Source organism: Sycon ciliatum, chromosome 2, assembly GCF_964019385.1.
Source record: "Sycon ciliatum chromosome 2, ocSycCili1.1, whole genome shotgun sequence".
Lineage (NCBI taxonomy): Eukaryota > Metazoa > Porifera > Calcarea > Leucosolenida > Sycettidae > Sycon > Sycon ciliatum.
Genome location: NC_088644.1, coordinates 19,956,654 through 19,980,343, shown reverse-complemented (window position 1 = coordinate 19,980,343; position 23,690 = coordinate 19,956,654). Strand labels below are relative to the sequence as shown.

General features: G+C 45.4%; 2 protein-coding genes across 9 annotated transcripts in view; one reads left to right on the top strand and one right to left on the bottom strand.

Annotated features, from left to right (window-relative positions):
• Positions 1-23,559, bottom strand: part of LOC135809090 (mucin-17-like) — a 58,281-nt gene extending 34,722 nt beyond the window's left edge. For all 8 annotated transcript variants that reach the window (XM_065322352.1, XM_065322358.1, XM_065322355.1 and 5 more), the window contains exons 1-20: positions 23,378-23,559; positions 22,547-22,720; positions 21,283-21,468; positions 20,615-20,788; positions 20,114-20,287; positions 19,322-19,504; positions 18,858-19,031; positions 5,989-6,171; positions 4,949-5,143; positions 4,519-4,704; positions 4,227-4,316; positions 3,492-3,632; positions 3,007-3,129; positions 2,643-2,714; positions 2,316-2,456; positions 1,605-1,727; positions 1,203-1,265; positions 600-740; positions 323-448; positions 84-131 (exon numbers count right to left, since the gene is read on the bottom strand). In XM_065322352.1, the coding sequence (XP_065178424.1) occupies positions 84-131; positions 323-448; positions 600-740; positions 1,203-1,265; positions 1,605-1,727; positions 2,316-2,456; positions 2,643-2,714; positions 3,007-3,129; positions 3,492-3,632; positions 4,227-4,316; positions 4,519-4,704; positions 4,949-5,143; positions 5,989-6,171; positions 18,858-19,031; positions 19,322-19,504; positions 20,114-20,287; positions 20,615-20,788; positions 21,283-21,468; positions 22,547-22,697 (2,674 nt within the window). In that variant the 5' untranslated portion in view covers positions 22,698-22,720; positions 23,378-23,559. The remainder of the gene's footprint in view (positions 1-83; positions 132-322; positions 449-599; positions 741-1,202; positions 1,266-1,604; positions 1,728-2,315; positions 2,457-2,642; positions 2,715-3,006; positions 3,130-3,491; positions 3,633-4,226; positions 4,317-4,518; positions 4,705-4,948; positions 5,144-5,988; positions 6,172-18,857; positions 19,032-19,321; positions 19,505-20,113; positions 20,288-20,614; positions 20,789-21,282; positions 21,469-22,546; positions 22,721-23,377) is intronic.
• On the top strand, positions 7,915-18,473 carry LOC135809091 (DNA ligase 3-like). Its single transcript, XM_065322361.1, has 28 exons — positions 7,915-8,031; positions 8,165-8,310; positions 9,243-9,384; positions 9,800-10,081; positions 10,333-10,439; positions 10,591-10,635; positions 10,801-10,890; positions 10,976-11,055; positions 11,318-11,395; positions 11,654-11,784; positions 11,963-12,051; positions 12,279-12,368; positions 12,541-12,606; positions 12,737-12,805; positions 12,978-13,040; positions 13,227-13,306; positions 13,546-13,711; positions 13,903-13,938; positions 14,082-14,169; positions 14,346-14,488; positions 14,709-14,783; positions 14,957-15,103; positions 15,300-15,330; positions 15,528-15,850; positions 16,245-16,319; positions 16,468-16,589; positions 17,110-17,179; positions 17,490-18,473. The coding sequence occupies exons 2-28, from the start codon at positions 8,167-8,169 to the stop codon at positions 17,586-17,588; spliced, it is 2,931 nt and encodes a 976-aa protein (XP_065178433.1). The 5' UTR covers positions 7,915-8,031; positions 8,165-8,166; the 3' UTR covers positions 17,589-18,473.
• Positions 23,560-23,690: the final 131 nt, after the last annotated feature.

Below are 23,690 nucleotides of genomic sequence, written 5' to 3'. Positions count from 1 at the left end.
GAAGCTAAGATATCGATAAAGGAGTTGTTCCAACACGCAACAGAGATCAAGAACCCAGCGACACTGTTTGCACATATCCGTACCAGGTGCAAGATCCGTAGGGGGTGCAGTAGTGGGCTCGAGTCCAGTGCCTGGAATATCAGAAGCATGCAAAAAAACACAATGCAACCAATCACACACACAGCCAGGAGGCAACAGGAACAGGGCACGCTGGTAACAATGAATGCGGCACAACATGAACTCAGCAGTACAAAGGTGCATAGGATATTGCAAGTAAACAATCATGGACTTCTAAACAGTATTGCAATAATGTTCAACTTACTGGTGGTGACAGTGATCGGATCACTGATTGGTGATGGTACACCATTCACAACTGATCGTATAGTGAACTGATATGTCTGACCAGGCTGCAACGGAGTCACTCTCTGCACTGTGACACTTGGAGAGGCTGAAAGAGCAAAGCAGATATCACAAACAGTAGTCAATTCAAGAAGTGACATGACATCGAAAGAATCATACCGTACTTCTAACCATGCAGATATTGAGCCGAATGAGAGCAATGCCTGGCGCTAAGACTACACTGCATGCCGGATACTTACCATCATAAGACCCAAAGAATGCAAATGACTGCTCTCCAGGACGCTGGATGAACAATTCATATCGTGCAGAGGGCTGGTTGCTGGCTGGTAGGTTAAAATCCACGTAGGTTGACGATACACTGAAAGATGGTTCCGGCCACACTGTGTAGCACAACACAACAACGAGAAATAACAGCCATCTAGAAAGAGACAAAAAGGCAGGACGGACTTTCTCTAAAACACACCCATTATTTAAATATTGTAAGAAAATGGCCTGTAAACAGACCATTCATACACGACCTAACGAATGGCAAGAAGAAACGAATGCTCTGGAGTTTTCCACCACGAAACCCATCAAACATGTGACTGGTAGTATGCTGTCTATAGTGTACAGCATATTCTCTATACTGAGGAACAGCAAATGCAACAAAAGCAGCTCAACATCTCTCTGTTTTATCAAACAAAGAGTCTTGCAAAATTCAACCTGAAATGACTAATTTCAACAATGAACATATGGACAGATAAGTTATCTATCATACATGCACTTGAAAGTACAGTGCACTCAACATTGAACTGAAACGAATCACGCAGTACAATACTTTGATTTTCTAAGACAGTGCATACCTGGTGCAGCCAAACCCGGACTGGTTGTAGGTGAAGTGTCTGGGACTGGATCTGTGCCAGGTCCTAATCACACGGAAACACACAACAGCAGTGTGCGAATGAATTAGACGAGGTGCACACGAGCGGCTGACCTCCAACAGGTAAATAATCGAGTACAGTGTACATGTAGGTCAATGTGATGAGCCAGACGTCAAAATAAGAGTACAAATACCATTAGCTTGTCTATCTACTTCAGTACATTCAGATCGGAGGTCACCAGTACCAGAAGAGCAGGTGTACTGGTGGTAGGTAGTTTCCGTAAGTAGCAAGTAACATCAACTACAATCGGATGAGGAAAAGCTAGATCACACAGTGAAGATACATGTTCTTGTGATATTGAATGTTTCAGTACACTAGTCATACCGGTTACTACGATGATGGGTATGCTGTTCTCAGATGTTGTAGGGCCCAGGCGAGCTCGGAAGACAAATCGGTAGGTCTGACCAGGACTAAGGGGTACACGCTGGACACTGATGGTGTTCGTGGCTGAGTAATTGCACAAAGAGAGCACAACACGGAAATTGAACAAGAATGTGTGGCTGTTTCACTTTCTGATCCCATGACTTACTAACCCATGTGTCATCCACCTTCAGAGAAGTGCTCAATGCCAGTACTTCGTCATCCAAGATTTATCAATATCCAGGTAACATGCTCAGTATCGTACAATGAACTCAAAGCGTGGCCCCATAGAGGTATGCGATTAAGCCATGGGTGTTTTGTTCAAAGAGACATCACACGTACTGGTCTGCCACTCCATCCAATGCAACCATATTTATGCTATTCACTATTGAAGAGAGATGCATACGCATCCAGACATGAGCTGAGTTCGTTCCTTATCGTTTGACCAGCCCAATAACCAGAATCTCATCTTTACTTCAATCGAAGTAAGGGTCATCTCAAAATTCTGTACCCCTCCTCCCCCTCCCCCAGAGAAATCATGTTCGGACGTTGGGACCTGTTTGATTGGAATGCCGTCAGAAAACTTCAACTGCAGCAGGGAGGGGGTTTAAAAGAACACGACTCAGACTCTGGAATGCTGAGATCGCCCCTAAGCAATATCAATTAAATGCACACCTTCATATGTAGCCAGGAACGAGAACGATGGCTCCCCAGGTCTCTGGATAAACACATCATACTGCAGCAATGGGGTCAACGAGCCTGGGAACCGGAGATCAGCATAGCTAGCTGCTGCGGTGAACGCCTCAGCAGGCCAGGCTGCAAAAGAAACACAAACACAGGATACTCAACACAACCGTTTCACATTCTAGGTAACCCTACTCATAAATGAATAGGTTTGAACAAGGTCGAGGTCCTCGTACACCGTCTGTATGATGAATGGCCGTCAAAGTGTTAATACTAGTAGTCAGAATCAACATGAATATGGCCAGTGATGTAACTCACACGGCGCAGGAATGTCAGGTGCGGTTGTTGTCACAGCATCAGTTGGTCCTGGAGTCGTGGCTGGAGTGTCCTCTAGAAAACACAGGCCAAAGCAAGAGAAAGTTCTGTCAACATCACTCATAAAGAGCGTACAGAAGCGAACACCAATACATGTACTGGTTGCAAGCATGTCTCATATATAGAAGCCTGTGACATTCTATGAAACATGTGTACAAGCCACGGCTTAAACTTTATGAGCTGTTCTACCAATAGATGTTGATCGCATCAGTGACAGAATGAGACAAGAAATTTCTGACCACTAAACACGTGACATGCACACAAATGGAAACATTCATCCTCCGCAAAAAATGGATTGTATCAGTACCTGCTGGAACAGTGATGGGAGCACTATTCCCTGAGGTCAAATCTCCAATGCGAGCACGGATCACGAACTGGTAGGTGTCGCCAGGGACGATGGGAACACGTTGTACAGAGATACTGGGTTCGACTGATTAGCACAGTGGACAGTAAAAACAGGACACACACACACGCACAAAGCACACACATACACACACACACACACACACACACAACCCAAACCGTACCACATGATCATGATCAAAAGCAGTACAGCACTGCCCTCAAAGAGTCACGTGACATGACACTTGGAGGCACCACATGTTGTGCATCATCATTGTAACCAAGGAGACAGCCACTCAGTGCTTTCATTCCCCTTCTGTGTATTATTGCACTTTGTGCTTATTCACACTGATCACCGTTGTGACAGCGGATATGGTTCCTCCTGCAATACATACACAAGCATTGCTGGTATGTATTCTATTCAACAAGTGCTTTTAGCATGCCACCAACCTGGATAAGATGCCAGGAAAGAGAATGTTGGTTCTCCTGGACGTAGAATATATACATCATACGTGGCAGATGGTTGGGTAGATGCCGGGAGATTCAGATCAACATAAGTAGGTGCTGAGGTAAAGGCTGGATCAGGCCAAACTGCAGAAGACAGAGAACAGGGAAACACACACACAACATTCAGTAAGAGTACAGAATCACCACAGAATCTGCAACTCAAGGGCTAAATAGTAGATGGTGTCTTCGCCAGCATAAATTTTCAAACCATGAGGGAAGAATATCGGCGCATCATTTTAGGGAGGATTACAATCGGTGGCAAAGTATTTCTCTCCTATCATGCAGGCCAAAAATAAGAAGATGGTCAATCGTCGTGTACCAACACCAACATTTATGTGCCATCATTGTACATGCGTGGCTCACACAGTCACAACATCGGCCCTTTGCGTACCTGTTCATTTGACGACGTAAACACTTTCAGACACACAGAGAGCCGTGTAAATCAGAGGCGGAGAGAGAGAGAGAGAGAGAGAGAGAGAGAGAGAGAGAGAGAGAGAGAGAGAGAGAGAGAGAGAGAGAGAGAGAGAGAGAGAGAGAGAGAGAGAGAGAAAGAGAGAAAGAGGGAGGGAGAGAGGGAGGGAGGGAGAGAGGGAGGGAGAGAGAGGGAGGGAGAGGGAGAGACAGAGCATTTTAAAGCCCTCTCTTTAAGAGGAGCAACGAGAGATCGGCTTCAGTTACCTGGAGTGATGGGTGTCTCCGATGGTGAGGAGGTTACCACAGGGTTGCCAGTAATACCGACAGGTGCTGAAGTTGTTGGTCTGGTTGCAACTAAATACCAAGGAAATTAATTGCAAAAGAACAAAGCAATACTGAGCAAAGAAGTTGAGTCCAACACACAACATAGATATGGAGACAGGTTGGATCTCCTCGATACGAATTACTACGGCTACCCTGGGACTACTACATAATAGTAATATACATACATAGACTGGCATCCATCCATGTGTACGAGTGCTTGTACACCACTCACCCTGACATTGCGGTAACGCTGCAGAATAACGTCCAGAGTCATCACAGATCAGCAGAGACTCTCCGATGAGTTCAAAGCCCTCGCCACATGTGACAGTCACTACAGTGCCGGCTGCATAGCGTCCATCATCCGGAACAATCGTCACCAGCGCACCAGCAATCGATGGGACTGGTGCACACTGCACAGCTGCGCATCACCAACACAACACAAATCAAACACACACACACACACACACACACACACACACATATACACACACACAGTCAAACACATACAAAGTTTGCATTGCTGCCTACGTCTGCATGTGCCGGGCACACAATCACCTACACAGTAGATGACGCACCAAAACAAAGATGCCAATTCATACAGAACTAGGTGCACAGGCAAGCTGTACAGGAAACAGTGAGAACTGGACCCATGGTGTGCTTACTGGAGCAGGTTGGCTGAGTTCCGGACCACTGTCCATTCGCTTGGCACACACGCCGTATACTGCCTGTGATCCGATAGCCACTGAGACAGCGGAACCTAATAATGGCACCGACATTAGGGAACTGCGCACCCACAGCCCGTTGTCCATTGCGTGGAGTTCCTGGGTCACTACAGCCACTTGGTGGTGTTGAAGAAACTGCAAAGACAACAGCAATCACGTCATTAACTTAGAACACAATAGAAGCAATGTCTGAGAATAGCTGCAGTCGACTTCTGATGTAACGAACACCATTGTGCAGGAAAATGAGTTCTTTATAGCCGAAGTTTGTTATAACAGAAATGCACTCACCCAATACAAAGTTACACACAACACATCGTGACTGGTGACTGGCATGTGACCCATGGCTGTGTGGTTACACTAGGTTATCATGTGACCCTATAAGATATGGTTCATTATAAACGAAAACAGTTCGTTGCAAAGGGTCAATTTTGTGCGGGTTCAAACAGGGTCATGGACAATGGTTTGTTACATCACAAATTCGCTGTATACGAGTTCTTTATAAGTGAGTCAACTATATACTTAGACTCGGGTGGAGAGCCAAGGATTAATTTATAAGAAGAAAAGAGGACCAAAGAGCTACAAGTTACGCTATAATATCCACGAACACCACCAAGACATGCTAGAGATGTGCTAGAGCTGATTGCCAGTTAGGTGTAGAATGCCAGTACCGTTGGTCAGTGTCGTGCAATGTTATCGCATGAGCTGATTGTAAAGTAACTAGTGGTGTTAGTGGATATTATAGTGTAACTTGTAGCTTAGGTCCTCTTTTCTTCTTATCAACTGGATAATGTCAATAATGGTTGGAACTGTCATTATAGGCAGGCAATCGTCGGCAATAGCTGATATCCAGAGTCTGTCTAGCCGATTTTCCACATGTTGGCAAAGAAACTAGAATGGAAAAAGCAGGACCAGACTGCATACATATTAGGACAAATCAAAATACTTCAAGTAAGCAACACATAGTTCAAGTGCGTCTTTACCTTGGCATGTTGGCAACACCCCAGTCCATTGACCATTGGATTGACATTGACGAGACAGATCACCGCTCACGGGTGTGTATCCCGGACGACAGGTGTAGCTCACCACATCACCAGCTGTGAAGGAATCCCCTTGCCGCACAGCATTGTCAGGAAGACCTGGGTTGCCGCAAGTTATCACCACAGCTATACACAACAACAACAACAACAACAACAACAACAACAACAACAACAACAACAACAACAACAACAACAACAACAACAACAACAACAACAACAACAACAACAACAACAACAACAACAACAATAACAACAACAACAACAACAACAACAACAACAACAACAACAAATCTCTTATTGGCGATGGTGCCATCGTGAGAATAAAGAATTCAAACAACAACAACAACAACAACAACAACAACAACAACAACAACAACAACAACAACAACAACAACAACAACAACAACAACAACAACAACAACAACAACAACAACAACAACAACAACAACAACAACAACAACAATTATCTCTTATTGGCGATGGTGCCATCGTGAGAATAAAGAATTCAAATTCAAAATTCAAACAACATATTATTGGCCACTGGCTATCGTGAGAATAAAGATACTGCACAATTCTTCGTAACATGTGCCCAACACATCCCGTGACCAAATCATCCTATGAAAACATCTATCAAGAACAACTTCTTGGCAAAAGCACGACATCAGAGTCTTCCGTGATTCAAAATCGACCGTCGAACAATGACTTTCCAATCAGCTCATGCGTGCGTGGACTTGCGATTGCAGACTGGCCGTGTACCAGACCATGTTCTGTCTGCAAGGCAAATCATGTACCCGGTTGACCCCCAATCCTAGACCTGACACGGATGCTTTTGGTTAGATGTACATGTATTTGGATAATTATGGATGATATCTACAGCTTGGATCAATGAAAGAGAATTGTGATGTAAACACTTTGATGTGCAACTTTTACCCTGGGGTTTTCATGTGGAGACAAGGGAGTCGTATGAACCCAGTTTACATACGACTCTCTGGCCATAGCTAATTTTCCGTACCTACAGCAGGTGTATGTAGAATTCTTGTGGATTAGAGATTAAATGTTCGCCAGAGTGTAATTTTAGGTGGCAGGATACCAACCGAAGTACTGAAAATTGGAATCTACCAAGAGAGAAATAGCTCAATTATTTGTTCAAGAGTTGCAGCTGTACATAATTATCAGTGCATAACAACAACAAGTGCTATTCGGTCATTTCTAGAGGCCCATAAAGTAATGCACTGTGCGTTGTACTTTGATAAGCCACAACACGCTTCCCAAGCTAGTCATTTTACACACACCCAAGTCACGTGCTGGCTTTCTGATAACTTTTAAAATAGTACTTCTTGGTAACGACTTGGTAAACTATGAATAGTATAGTCTTTGAACATTGCTACAGTACAGTCTACAGAGTAGTACAGATGCTAGTAAAGATTGTGGGGAAATATTATTTAATTGAAGAACTTTTGCAGAGAACTTTCTGACTACAACGACATAAGCTCCCACTCAGCAGATCAGTGAGCTCACAAAAAAACAAATCTTGTTACCTGGTACACAAGTACGTCAGCCTGGTGGAAAGATTAGTTCAGGTCGTCTTCCTCGTCGACGAACAGTGTAGATAAAAATTTCATTCGTCTGCTTTCGAATCTCACCAAATCTGCAGTGACGTATGCTATGACAGATGATGTCACAGATCTGCAGATCTGTCAGAAAGTGATGACGTCAGCAATCTGAGTTGTCATAGGAAATATTATGCATGGCGATCGCGAGCGTTGGGCGGCACGCGCCCATGCTGCTATGCACGGTGTGCAAGACAAAGATGAAGATGACGACGTCGACCAACCTGCCTCCACGAGTTGCCGACTTGTTGCACTTGCAGTGTATGTTGTGTTTGAAATACAACAAGAACCAGTTGATCAAGGGAGGAGTTGGTTTTATAAACAGCGAACGAGGTCATTGCACAAGCAAAGTGTTGCTGGCATCGACACTTTGGCAGTGAGTTTCTGAACAATTCCAAGAGATTCTCCTCTTCGTTGTTGCTATAAAAACTTCCATGTCGATCTGAAACTTCAGTTGGATCGAAAAGAGTAGAGTACTAGTAGAAGATTTTGTCTTCTAATTCTTGCAGAAATGGCAGACAACAAGTACTGTGTCGAACATGCAACCACGGGTCGGAGTTCGTGCAAAGGATGCAAACAGAAGATTGATAAAAGTGCTTTGAGAATTGGCAAGGTCTCAACTAATCCATTCAGCGATGACGGTGGTGAAATGAAGGTAAGGCGGACTGATTGTAGACTTTTCTGTTTCTTGGAGAGATAAGGTTCTGGCTAGAAAGTGTGATTGTAGTACAGTGTCTGTCGCCATATCTGCACTGTTCGATTTGTTTTTCACTGCATTCTTTCTACCTGATAATGATGATTGAGTTGTATCCGCTGAGCATGAGTTAGCCGAAATGCCCGGATCGGGTGAAAATCCCGTTTGACGCCACAGATTCTCACCGGGTGAAGTGGCGTTCACCTATAATCGCTGCGACTGGCGAGGTTGGGAGTGTTGGAAAGGTTGAGGACGGGAATCCTGCTGTGTGTTGGCCTGTGTCGATCGGGTGTCCGCGCTAAGTTCGGTGTGGATATGGGCAGTACTGGTGATCCAGTGGTGTCCAGGTCTTTGAAGAGCAGGGTACTGGCCCAGGATGGAAATATAGCAGGCAAAACCTGCCGCATGGAACAGTAGTGGGATAGCGCCTGTGAATAGACGGCATACAGTAGCCCGACCAAGATATCATGACACACTTCTTTTTCCTTTTTCTTTCTTCTTTTCTCTTCTTACTGTTGTATCATGAAACTTGCAGTGCATTTTTTTACTGGCCCAGGATGGAAACATAGCAGGCGAAACCTGCCGCATGGAACAGTAGTCGGATAGCGCCTGTGAATAGACGGCATACAGTAGCCCGACCAAGATATCAATTATCATGACACGCTTCTTTTTCCTTTTTTCTTTCTTCTTTTCTCTTCTTACTGTTGACGTGTTGTATCATGAAACTACTTGCAGTGCTTCTTTTTTTTTCCTTTTTTCCTTTTTTTCTTTCTTCATTGTTTTTTTTCCTTCACAGTACAGGCCAGCATGCAGTAGTTTTGTGGCTGTCTGGAGCATTTCATTAGTATTGCTGTGATAAATGATGTTGATGTTTTCTTTCTTTCTGTGGATAGGTATGGTACCATGCCAAGTGCATGTTTGATGCGCTGACAAGAGCCAGGGCAACGACGAAGAAAATCGAGAGTCTGGATGATCTGGATGGCAGTGATGCGCTGAACAGCGCTGAGCAAGCTGAACTACAGAAGATGATTGACAGTAAGAGAACTGCAGAAAACAAAACAGTGTTCGGATGTACTGTACGTTGCTGTCGGTACGAGTAGTAGTAGTAGTAGTAGTAGATTTTATTATTCTACTAGGGGAGTCCCAACAGGCGTTGCCTTTTTACTGGGAACCCTACGAGCATTGTACTACGCACACATTGAGTCGCTACTGGCCATGTTGTATTCCAACTGCTAAGCAGCGAGTGGTGTAGGGCTGTTCGAGACAACCCATCAAGTTTTTCATTAGGTGAGCGGCAGTGCCAAAGAAGAAAAAATGAATCAACTTCCATACTTGAAGGATAAGTATCAATCACATCGGCTTGGCCGTTAGTCTGATCTTGTTGGAAATTTAGGCAAATGTGCATCGAAATTTAGGTGTTTGTACACATGTGCACTCGCTCCTTGTCTAGGCCTGATGTCTATGATCAAGAAAGGTGCCAAGGTACCAGGCGGTAAGAAGGCAGCAGTTCAAACCACACTGACAGGCGCTACCAAGTCTCCCGGGTCCTCGGCGGCTAGCTCAGCTGCTGTCTCATCAACAGCCGGTGCAGCAGCGGCATCTTCATCTGCCTCTTCTGATGCTGCTGCACGGGACAACAGCTTACGCAAGTTCCGCCGCTTGTGTCTAGACCTGGAAGGAGAACCATCCTACACAGCCAAGACGAAGCTGATCTCAAACTACATCAAGAACGGTAATGATGTAGAGGTAACCGTCGTCATATCACAATGTTCACTGACGCGCATGTGTTGTGTTGTGTTCTGCCTGCGGTCTTTGAGTCATACACGATCATCACTATGACTGTGATGTATACACATCATTTTCCTTAATTTTTGTATGTGTGTGTGGGGGGGGGGGGGGGTCCCTGGCTGATAGCAGTAGGTCTATGCTGCCTACATAGACGTCATGCCATGTTGTATTGTCTGCTTGATTTGTATTGTGCAGGGAAGTTCCACGGCGACCACTACATGCTTTTCAAGACACTGTTGCCGAATATGACAAAGCGGGTATACCACCTGAAGAACAACAGCTTGATCAAGGTCTTTAGCCAAGTAAGGGCTGGACTTGGTGCTGAGTCTACGACTAGATCTCTACTATCGTGTCAGATAGATAAGCCATGCATGGATAAGTAGTGTTTGTTCATCTGCACACACGCTTAGCCTTTACACATTGGAACACCTAGTTTGCCGTGTTGTATCACAGGTCTTTGGAGCTGACCTGGATGACATGACTGAAGACTTGGAACAGGTGAGGATGGTTCCAATCGCATACATCACTTGGTGTCTTGGCTTGCTAATGGGCGTACATGTACTCGATACACTGTTGCAAGATAATTTGATCCTACAAATTATTTGCATCACCTGATAGACAATATTCAGCCCTGTTGTGTTTTATGTTTGCCTTTCCCTTTAGGACGGAGATGTCTCCGAAACTATTCGTCGCTTTTTTGCATCGAGTGACGTTTGTCCTCCTGCAGCAAGCAGTGCTCTGTCACTCCATGAGGTAAGTCTGCACACAATACTTCTTCCTCTCTGAAATTTACACGTGGAGATCTTACTTCTTGATGCACACTATTGTGGATGTGTAGGTTGACCGATTCCTTGATGATCTCACGCAAGTGTCCAAGGAACGTGATCAACAAGTCGTGCTGACACGCATCGCGAAAAGGTACTTGCCGTTGCACTTGTGCATTCCATCTCCAACCCACAGTATTGCAATGGTATTTGTGTTTCAAGCTGCGAGTGATGTTAATGCGATCTAGTTCTTTGCTGATCCAATGCTTGCAACACCTGTTTCCAGTACTCAACACAGTGTAGTTCGTAGTTTCATTTCCAATGCCCGTACTCTGGACCTGTACCTCGTGTTAGACTGAATCTGTGTGCATGTGTGTGTGTGTGTGTGTGTTTCTATCCAATCTCTACTTTGACAGATGCACTGCTAATGATCTCAAGTACATCATCAGGCTCATCAAGCATGACTTACGAATCTTTGCTGGAGCCAAGTGCATGTAAGACTGACTAGCAACCGCACTACTGTAATGCAAGGGCAACATTTTATTATCAAGTTAATAGACCGTTTGGACACAAATGCTTCTTTTCTCTTGTATTGTACAAATTCTAGTTCCACCGGTGATAGTACTCGAAGTTTGTACATGTATATAGTACTGGAATATCTGTAGGTGGTGATGAACACGAGATGTCGTGTCCGTATCTATTTGTATAGGCGACGTGGAGACACGAGTTTCTGTTTGACTTCTTGCACGCAGATTGGGTGCACTCGATGAGAACGCCTATGCTGCATTCCAGGCATCTCAAGACCTGGCTGATGTTGTACGTCGCTGTTTGGGTCGCCAATCGGGAGTGACATCACCGACCGCCGCGTCTGGTGGAGGAAGTGGTGAGTTACCGGATGTGAATTGGATATGCTGCGAGGTCTAGTTTGCAAGCTTGAGATGTTTGTATCGCTCCTATATGCTGGCGTTTTAGAATCACACAAGTATATCAAGGAAGTACTTTGAAGTTGCCTTTACTCTTCGCATCCATGAATATTTCTGGTGTGTGTGTGTGTTTGGCAGCTGACAGCTCGCCTACACCAGCAATGCCCGGTATGAAGAAAGCACTTAGCATTAAGACTCAGCTGATGACTCCCATCAAGCCGATGCTGGTGAGTTCAGTCCGGTTCTCGCTGCTCCTATTGCCATTCTCTTCTGTAGTTGGAGATAAATAATTAGAGGGTCTACCAGAGGATCGTTCTCTTGCCTCGTATGTATTTGTTGAGGGTGTGGGGAAAGCCTTCATCGAAGTGAACTATCAGATTTCAGCATTACGAGGCAAGTTGATGCTATTTGTACCGGTAATCTTGGTGTGCTCTTTGTCGTGTTGCTGTCTTAGGCGGAGGCATGTCGCTCAGTAGACATGGCCATGAAGAAATGCCCCCATGGAATGTACGCAGAGATCAAGTACGATGGAGAACGTGTACAGGTAGGCTTGCAGATTGATAAAGCTGCCATGAAATAAGCTAATGGACTGTGTGAATACTGTAGTAGTCTGTGAGATCTGGGTTACTCACCATGCTCATTCTGGTGATCAACAAATGTGAAGTGTGCTGGAATTGTTTTGTCCATTTTTCTTCCTGTTACTGCTTCCACTTTAGATGCACAAGAGTGCCGACAAGTTTGAGTTCTACAGTCGCAGTCTGAAGCAGGTTATGCCACACAAGGTATGCAACTTTTATTCTAGCATACTTCCTCTTTAACTGTGTTGAGTTCTAATGATCTATCCTCACCATTGCTATGTTCAGCTTGGGTAAGGCTTGTTTTCTGTCCTGTTGGGCTTTGCTCTTCTCGCAGGTCGCTGATGTGAAGGACTTTGTGCCCAAGGCATGTCCACATGGTCACTCCATGGTCCTTGATGGAGAGGTTAGTGAATGACTGCAAACACTGTACCATTACGCCGCTCAATACTTAGTAAAAGCAGTAAAAAGCACGATACATTGTAACGTATGCATTCTGCTATGTGGCTAGAGCTGGCTCTACATGTACCTGGTTCGGAGGTGGCTGATATTTCTTTGCCGTGTATCCTTTGTCCCAGGTCCTGTTGGTTGACACCCAGACTGGCAAGCCGCTGCCATTCGGCACACTTAGTGCCCACAAGGTACGCTCTTTGATTCAGGGAGTAGGAATATGTCTGCTTTTTGAAATCTAGGCCTACCAATGTGCTTTGACTCTCAGCATGTAGTAACTATGTATGTGAGAAGACAGATTTGGTTGTTCATGGAGTAGGTAGAGGTACATGTCTCTATTTAACCTCCTGATCCGGTGTTTCAATGGGTTTCCACAGAAAACACACTTCCAGAATGCGAGCGTCTGTATCTTCATCTTTGACTTGCTATTCTTCAACGGTGAATCATTAGTGAACAAGTAAGTCCCGGTGACTGCTGCGTTTTTTTCCCAATACTTGGTACGTGTACTGTAAAATCATATCATTGCATATCAGTACAGTATGATACTACACATGGTGGTACGTCTAGTGCACCACAGGCCAAATTTCAGGCTCACAATGTGGAAGATACGGAGCTGTTTCAGCTTTTGCAGCCATGCTGGCTGGGCATGTATGATTATGTATGCACGGCTTCCCGCTGCGGCCGCTATGTCTAAAGGACTCTTCAGGAACGCCGCCAGCTGTTGAGTAAGAACGTCACGGAGATCAAGAATCACATTCAACTCTCTGAGATGCACCTCGTCAAGAAGAGAGGAGATCTATCTCACCTCATTGCACGTGCCATCAATGAGGGCCTGGAAGGACTGGTTCTCAAAGACACACAGGTAACATTCCACGCCAGTCGCTATGTTCCTGTCCATGTTTTTTCCCCGTCTGTCGTGACATACCTTCCCCAGATTAGGTATCGAGTATGAATACATGACTGTGCTGTGTTTGTCCCACGTTCTCATGCTTTTCACAATAGTGTACACGTGTACTTCCTGCTTGTCTCTTGTCATGTGTTGTGTATGTGCAGGGTGTCTATGAGCCAGGCAAGCGTCATTGGCTGAAGGTAAGCCGTAGAACTATTCGTAGAGCTACCCCTGTCAATCTCATTCTCTCGTTCTGCCGGTATGTTGTGCTTCTAGGAGTGTGCCGAAAGAAGTAGGAAGTATTGTGAGTAACTCGGAGAAACTTTCGCTATTGTCTTTGCAGGTCAAGAAGGATTACCTGGCGGATGGAGCTATGGCTGACACTGCCGACTTGGTTGTTCTTGGAGCTTACTACGGCACTGGCAGCAAAGGTTTGTTCTACTTTCATCTTCTGTCTGTCTTAACTTTCAGCCCACTTTGACTTTCACATAATTTTTATTTGGCAGAACTCTTTGAGCTCATTCCTGTACCCACGGAGGCAAGGGGACATTTTTCAACTGATTTCCATTATTTTCTGTCTATCTGGAATGTTGGTGCTTACTGCTAGGTGGCCTAATGTCTGTTTTCCTGATGGGTTGCTGGGATCCGGCAACATCAAAGTGGAAGACGGTATGTAAGGTTGGCAATGGCTTTGATGATGCCAAGATTGCCAAGCTGCAGAAGGAGCTCAAGATGACTGCCATCCACAAGGTATTTTATCTATTCTCTCTGTTGCCCCCACTGTGTTTCTTCCGAGATCAATTGACAACCGTACTATCTGTGAACACTTCCTATCTCTACGCATGCACTGTGAAGCGTTAGTTGTGTATAGACCACAAGTTGCAAGATCTGAACTATCCACATGTACTAAAAGTGTGTGTGTGTGTGTGTGTGTGTGTGTGTGTTTTCGTGTGTATCTTTTCTTCATAAGGATTCTACTCGTGTCCCGGCATGGCTGGATGTGAAAAGCCAACACGTTCCTGACTTTGTCAGCGCTGATCCGAAGGTACACATTGACTGAATCTTGCATTCTTCGCATGTGTTGCTGCCGGCCAGCTGATGCTGTTCTATGTGCACCGTTTCTAAAACGTCTGGAGGACATCAGCAGGAAAAGGTGACAAGACCATGAGCATGTTGCCTTACATTTGTATAATCTCTCACTATACTGCTTGTGTGTAGGCATCTCCAGTGTGGGAAATCACTGGTGCTGAATACAGTACATCTCATCACCACACTGCTGGAGGCATCTCTATTCGATTTCCACGTGTCACGCGCGTCCGTGATGACAAGGACTGGAACACCGCCACTAACCTTGACCGGCTGAAGGTGAGCTGCCAACCATCACTCCTTTAAGTGTGTCCCCAAATATCTTTTTTTTTCTTCCCGTTGACTACCGTTCCATCTGTAGTACTGACTCTAATCTTTATTATAGTTTCCTGGACTTCTAATTTGGGAATGCCATGACTAGCTAGCCATGACACCAATGCTTGTTCGTTGCTTGTGTCCTCTTTTGCGTCTACAGAAACTTGTTCAGGTCTCCAGCTCCAAGAATGGTATGTATACACACACATGTCATTGTCTACACATACATCATGCAATAGTAGCGTGACTGTTGGTGGCTTATGTTGACCTACCTGTCCTGTATGAATAACGTCCATTGACAGCATCCTGCGGGACTTATTATTTTAAACTGATGTAAATATCAATGAATACCCGTGTTGAATTTGTCTTCTCTCTTTCTGGTGTTCAGACATGGCATTGACCAAGAAGCTTCTCGGCGAGAAAGATGCAGATGAAGATGAAGACCAGGGGGAGGATGTTCCCTTCTTCACCTTCAACGGGGGTGCAACAGGTGGAGTTGCTGCGTCTTCTACATCTGGTGCAGCGGCCGTTGCGGTGTCTTCTACATCTGGTGCCGCGGCCATTGCGGTGTCTTCTTCGACTGCTTCAATCAAGACCGACACACCAATGGACGCTAGCGACAGTACTAGTGCCACCGAGGCTAAAACTTTAAAGAGAAAGCGTGAGGTGGATGATGAGGACAGCGAAGATGAAACGTTTGCTAAACGCTTGGTAAGTTCTTTTTAAAGTAGAGCGAAGGGTTTAATGTACCACTTAATTTGTACAGTTCTGGCCAGAGAATTCCAACCTCATGAATAAAGTAGCACCACGTTCGAGTGCACAGACCTGCAGTATGTGTAGTATTAGGGCTGCGTAGTGCACAGACCTGCAGTATGTGTAGTATTAGGGCTGCGTAGTGCACAGACCTGCAATATGTGTAGTATTAGGGCTGCGTTGCACCCGGCGCTACTTTATTCATGAGGTTGGATTTCTTTGGCAAGTACTGTACTTCATACAATGATGTTGGTCTCATTCAAGTTTCTGACCTTGTTGTTCTCATATCCTGCATTGGTGGTACCGTTGTACGTGTATGTGTATGTGTTCTCTGTTCGTATCTAACTCACAGAAGCCAATGTGCCAGTATGGCGAGAAGTGCTACCAGACAAATGCGAAACACCTTGCCCGATTCCGCCATCCATCAGTGAGTCTTGGTTTGGTCTGATTTCTTCAGCTACTGCATCTTTTTTTAGCTCTGCCATGACTGCTTGCTGGCTGGTATTGGTACAGGCCTGGAACTGTGTTTAGGAGCATGATTGGAATTGTGTGCTTCTCGTTGCTTTGTGGAGCAGGATCCATCGCCAACGCTAGACTGGTCTGTCAAGAAGCCGCTGCCGGATTATTTCTCAGACGTGACAGCCAAGGTTCACACAAGCTTGCTTCCGGCCAAGGAGATCCAGCGACACATTGTCGCGTATCCTCCTCATTCACACTACGCCTTTAGCACTGGACGAATTTACAAACTGTAAAATTCTTTAAAGCCATGCACTGCTACTACCGTAAAGTACCGCCAGAGCGCCCCACTATCTCATCCTTTCGTGGTCGTATTGTGGAGGTGGTCTGCTGTCTGTAGGTCATACGACATGAACCTTGTACACATATTGCACGTTTTGCAGAAAATCCGTACCTTCGAGCGGACACAAGCTCCACACAAAACCCTGCCAAGCGTGACCTTAGTACACTAAGATTCTCACATCGTACAAACTTCGTTGCACTCTGCCATACGATTTTCCTTTCTCAGGCTGTAAAATCAAGGTGGGGCGCTCTCGCGAGACAGGGCGCTCTGGCGGTACTTTACGGTAATATGATGTTCGAATCAGTATGAATAATAGGGTAGCTGCAACCATCACACATGTTGCAGTCACTGCCAGCCACCACACGTGTTGAACCTGCACCTCCTGGAGGCCTACTTTTCCTTGACAGGTTGTGTGCAGGTACGGTGGCAAAGTCGTGAATGGAACTGGAGCAGCTGATGCCACACATTTCATAACCGAAGTTGAGACGGTAAGTGCGCATTGTACATTATCACTATAGTGTAGATGGTGGCGTGACACTTGTACTCTTCTGCAACTGATCTTCTACAGCCGTGCTCAGTGAAATCCCGGCTAGTGAATCAGCTAGGTACCGACATCTATACGCAGTCCAGTGCACAGTCCAGTGCACAGCGTCCGGTACTAGCTGACTCACAGGGCCGGATTTCAATGAACAGCGCTGCATTTGGTTTTTTACTATTTACCCATCCACAGTACAAGATCCTATGTTCCCCATGCAGGCTTCCTAATGTTATCTCTCTTGTCGACCTTTGTTTGCTCAGACATCGCCAGAGAACGCAGTGCCTGTCACTCCTGCCTGGGTGTGGGATTCAATCAAGGCAACTAAGTTGCAGAACCCAGAGCAATACAAACCAGCATAATCTAGAAACCTCTTCACTTGTTCCATTCATTCGACAAAGCAAAAGACACACGTTTTATACTTTTTTTTACAAATAGGAAATCTTGGTACTGCAGTGTCACTGACCTGAACCATTCGAATTCTGAATTTTTAGTATTTTGCTCACCATATTCCTGATATTTACTGATAAAATGTCATGCCCTAGAAATCAGTGATTTGATCAAAAAAATGTTCACCCTGCGTTTGCAGCATGTCGCGACTTATGAACATGTTCTGTCATTCTATTATCCATGAAATGTGTTACAGTGACTTGTATATGAATCACAAATCACAAAAAGAAATCAGAATCTATATTTTTCTGCTGCTCAGTTGGCAAATCTCACTTATTTCCGAATATTATAGCATGCAGCGCCTGTTTAGTGCTTCATCTCAGCATAGACATAAAACATTAGCGGATTCTTCTCCTTACAAACATTATATCCATGTACCTTTTTCTCCGGCCGTGCTGGTGCATTTCTCTGTAATTAGTTAGTCTGTACTGATTTAGTACGTGTATGTGTTGTCTATTTGCCGTTGGCAATATTTTATACATTAATTTTATTGCTGTAGTTTTAACACTTGGCCCATAGCATGCAGGATCTCTGTTCTTCCCCATGCCTTTAATTGCTAACGGCTTGCTTCATTGTTCTTCATGGTTTGCTTGTGTTGAAGCACAGCACACGTTTCCCTGCCCGCATGTACAGTGATAAAGCCATGCTGCAGTTTAGCATTGGCTGCGCATGTGTTGCTCAGTGCTGCACCCTAGTGCAGTGCCCGGTGCATGAAGGAATACATTTTCCTTTGATTTGCAATACGATGGTATTCTTGTAGAAAATGTGCTTGCATCAATAAACAATCCTAACGACCATTCCGGGCCTGTTACTTGCATAAGAATAGTGGTCAAAGGATGTGGTCCATCCTTGCTGGCCCACTAGTATGACTGTATCAGCACTGTCCTCTGCTGATCTGCACTTGTGTGGATGATGTTGCATCCAATCATACAATAGTCTGATGTACTAGCCGTGTACTCGTGTCATGCAAACGCAGCAGTAGTTCAGGTATCTTGGTGTAGAAATGTTCATACCTACTATCGCTGCAACCAGTCATCGTCACACATCATTTTTACTAGTTTTTAGTTTTTACTGGATATCATGGCACTAATTCTGGCCATCATTTGCAGCATCTTGTAGTGCTGCGGCACTGGAGCACAACCAAAACATGTCAGCTATTACCACTGTAAGTTGCTGCTTACCTTGGCATGTGGGTCTTGTTTCAGACCATTGTCCATCAGGCTGGCATTGCTGTGTCAGCCCACCAACCAGGTTATAGCCGGCATTACAGCCGTACGCTACGGTGGCTCCCACGCGGAAACTATCACCATAGCGCTCACCATTGTCCGGCTGGCCAGGGTCAGCGCATGACAGAACTGATAATGGGACAGAGGGAAAGCAAGCCAGCCATGTAAACACACCAAGCCATGCACACGCAAATTGTGACACTACGTGTGGTGGCCATGTCAGGACCGCTGAATGTGATCTGCTACATGACCAACTGACCCTTCGTATACAATCAGTCAAGCAATGGTGCTACTGCCGTCTAATACGATCATCACGACTGCACCGGTTACACAGAAATTGACAGCACTCATTCTATAACTGGTAGACAACACTACACATCGTACTGCTGATCGACAATACTATTATGTACTAAACTCACCATCACAGACTGGAGGTCTGTTGTCATATTGTCCTGTTGACTGACAGGTCAGGCGCAATGATCCACTGGCCAAGGTGTAACCAGACGAGCAGGTGTATGTGATGACCGTTCCCGTTATGAATCGCCGATCTGAAACGGTGCGGGTGCTCTGCGGCACCATGCCTGGGTCTGTACATTGGTTTACTGTAAACAACAAGTGAGAGAAACAGTTACTGTAGAACGGGTAATTTTAGCGACGTAAAAACTCTAGCGAATTTAGCGATCGATTAATTTTCGCTAAAGTTTCAAGTTGCTAATCCGTTGAGACATAGTAGTGGACTGGTGGTCCGTGAGTAAAATCGCTGCAAATCGCTAAAATAAAACATCGCTAACCGGTTGACAATGGGAAAACGCGAAAATTAGTAGTCGCTAAAAATACCCGTTCTCCAGTACTCGATCGAGTTTTGAATAGGATCATAGCTATCAACAGACACTTAGCTTGTGCTATATCATATGCGTCTTGTGTGCCCAATGATGTGATGTTAGCAACAGACATATCACAAACAACCATACACTGTGACAAGGAGAGCAACTTGGGTTTCCAGAAGCAGAGCTGTGTCCACTGGGTGAATGTGACCAAGAAACAATCCTGGTTCAGTGGATGATGAGGTGACAATCGATGGGTAGCATAACATACAAATGGCATGCTGGCATATCCAGGTGTACACCGTGAAGAGCTCTCAATGATCAGATGTTGCCCTGATGCTACTGTACAGTATTCAAATGCAGTGGAAACACGGGCGATGGACATACCTGTGCAAACGGGTCTAGCACTATTCCACTGGCCGTTCGGCTGGCACGTAAGTCTGGGATCACCCACTAGCCGATAGCCATCATTACAGGTGAACAAAACGGCCGCTCCCACCGTGAAGGTGCTACCAAAACGAATGCCGTTCTCAGGTTGTCCAGGGTTTCCACAGCTACTCACTGCATTTCACAGACGTTCGCATCGAAAATCATAAGAAGCACAAACAAGCCACTCTTATTGTCTGGCATTCTTCAGTTATCATACCTTCATTTTCTACACATGTGCCACGCACACTTGAATGCTGTCCTCAGAAGTGCTCCTTGCATGCATCACAAATCCAATCAAAGCAAGTTTCCCATAAAATGACTTTGCTCGCATGGTCTGCTAAACTATTTGCTCTATGGTAGCATCTAGAACATCAGCCATTTAATGGCCGGACAATGGAAACGCATTCGAACCATGCACATTGCTTACGGCATGCCGCATATATTGACTACATGACTTACCTGTGCATTCTGGAGGTGTCCCGGTCCATGAACCATCCTCTTGGCACACACGGAACTCTGTTCCTCTCAGAGTGTATCCGGGTCTACACGTGAAGCGAACAACACTGCTGACAGTGAACTCATCTCCTTCTCGGATTGCATTTGCTGGTGTTCCTGGATCACTGCAGCTGGATACTGTTATTGACAGCATGATCAGGATACACACAACACAGCAGAGCCGCAGACCGTCATTAAGTTATTCCATGCTCTCAGTGTTGTTCTAGGGGAACTATAAGGCATTGCTTTCTCCTAGTCACTAGGTAGTTGTACCGAGTATCACCAGGAAATGGGAGGCTTAGCGCAGATAACAAGGTGACCAGACAGGCAATACACATGGACAACTTAACTGCTGGTTGACATAATCATAAGGTAGATTTGGAGGCATAGCTCCCTCCCCCCCCCCACACACACACATACAGACACACATGCACACATCCAGGCACATACGCACACACAGACACACAAAACACACACAAAAGCACACACACACACACACACAGCAACCATCTTACTGGTGTTCATGCATACAGCCAAGCGGTACGGATACCGTGCCTGCAGATTGCGTGTACATAGGCAAATGTAGTTGAGAGTACATAACAGTGTGAACAGAAGCTGAACATCATATATACCTCTACATGTTGGAGCTGGCTCAGAGTACTGTCCATTGGGTAGGCATCGCAGTACATTAGTACCCAGTAATGAGTAGCCTGCCACACAACTATACGTCACTGTGGTACCGACTGAATACAGTCCATTGTCGGGCGACACGATTCTCTGACCATTCTCAATTCTACTTGGCGGCAAACAACTGGGCCCTGTGAAAGGATACAAAAACAACACACAATAATCCATGGAACGGTCATGCTGGACCAGATGTAAACCACATGCAGGGCATTTTCGCTGCCGCCATAATACAAGATCATTATCGCTGACACCACTGCCATGTGCGTTTCATGAAGACACATTGTAAAAGCTTTCACTGGTCACCACACAGAGTCATAGCAACCAATTCGACTGGCTAGGTATATTCGGATCACTTTCAGTCAACGGTGACTACTACCGTACTGGCAATATATATGGTCGCAGTGAGGCCATGAAGCGTTACATTGGCACATGTTTACCGCACGCAGGGCGTTACATGCAAAGTCGCACAGGAGCCGTTACACAGGTTTCTATATTGCCGCAGTCCTTTTTTTGCTATTGCCGCATCACTTTTTTGCTATTGCCGCATCATTTTTTTGCTATTGCCGCATCATTTTTTGCAAACTGCAATGAAAAGATCGCCGCACCCCGCCGGACGCGCGTTACGAACGCAACGAAAATTTGTCGCACTAGCCTGGTCGCGCGTTACGCCGCACCCCCCTGCGTTACGCGTTACGCGGCAACATAATTATATTGCCAGTACGGTAGTAACCATGTTTTGGCAATGAAGAAAGCATCGTAAATGCAACTAGCTGTCACTGGGATGCCTGTGTAGTGTATTCACTGAACCATATGCAGACGTCAGTTGACAAGACCAGTTCTAAAGGGCTAGCTACACACATTTACTGTCATTTGGCCAGGCGTGTCTTTACCACCATTATTATTCAAACATTCATTGAAATTCACACTATTCACCCGCGGTGGATATTGGAATTCTAATCGTAGGCTGTGATAAAACACTGCAGGATAGATCTCATTTGCCAGCACTCTGCCACAGTCCGATTATTCTTTTGTCTTCATATGGCCTGCCACAAGTGTGGCTGCTTCAGATGTCGTTACAAAAAATTGGCTGTTACAGATGCCATACTATAAACATTGGTGCCATGGAATATTCTCTCCGTGTGGCATAGAAAGAGACACGAGTATCGTTAATAAACTGAGAGGCAACACAATGCAGGATAAAGCACTTACTCGAACAAGTTGGCAGCGATCCTGACCACTGTCCATCAGCCTGGCAAACACGGACAGGAGGACCTTCTAAGTTGTAGCCAGCATCACAGCGATACTGGACTATCCTGCCCACCCCGAAGTCACCTCCTGATCGCTGTCCATTCGTAGGCATACCGGGGTCACGGCAAGTCACCACTGTCAATTGCAATGAACACAAATTGATAAAAAAGAGGTTGGTACGACTTCAGCGATGCTTAGGCAATGTGAGCTGAGATTCAAGTCAACACAGGAAAAAGCATGAGGTCCCACGTAGGGAGCGACACGCGATTCCATAAATTGATAAAGCAGTAGATTAGATACACATCTCATTGCCCGAGGTATTGCCTAGCCCCTGCTTTTCAAAAACACTGTTTTCTTTAGCGGAAACAAACCTACCAGCATGGATCTCATCCAGTGACAAATGAGCTCGGCATCAGCCAAACATGCATGGACAATCATAATTCAAGTGAGGCGAACCCTAGCCAGTGGTCTGGGTACCAATTGTCCCTCTTATGTTTCGGAGCTGTTGGGTACTGGGGGTGGCCAGGGATACAATACATCACACCGCAGGTTTCGTTGGTACGCACACACTTCAACACGGCCTGGTTTTCTCCAGGGAATATCATAGTGGTTGTTCCATGCTCAAGTCAGCGTGCAGAGGCAGTATACAGCTGTCAGGCTGACTTCATTCTATCAGCGGCAGACAAATTGTGAAATGCACATTTCTCAAAGAGCCCTAGAAATAGCAAAAGCTACCTAACCCATCAGAAATGTCCTCAGCTTCTTATCTTCATTCACCCATGGCAGACTTACAAACACAGCGAGGTAAATTTGACGAGTATCGGCCGGTGGGTAGACATGTGACGTTGTTGGCTCCACTGACTTGGAATCCGGTGAAACAACGAATTGACAGCACCGTGCCGACAGAGAACTGGCGTGGAACTGGGCTTGCCACCACAGCTCCGTTTGCCACAGAACCAGGGTTGGAGCAAGATAGTTCTGCAAAAGTTTGAGAATACAATACAACATTATTATAACGTTCACATATCTCCCTTCTTTTGTGATAAGAACTGTGTTCGGAAAGGTGGAATCTGTTTATCTGGAAAGCCAGTCAGAAAATCTGGTT

Coding starts and splice junctions, on each gene's coding strand:
- LOC135809091 (XM_065322361.1), top strand. CDS start 8,167: ATGGCAGACAACAAGTACTGTGTCGAACATGCAACCACGGGTCGGAGT. Junction 12,369..12,540: donor ACGATGGAGAACGTGTACAG/GTAGGCTTGCAG, acceptor CTTCCACTTTAG/ATGCACAAGAGTGCCGACAA. Junction 13,939..14,081: donor GCAAGCGTCATTGGCTGAAG/GTAAGCCGTAGA, acceptor TTGTCTTTGCAG/GTCAAGAAGGATTACCTGGC.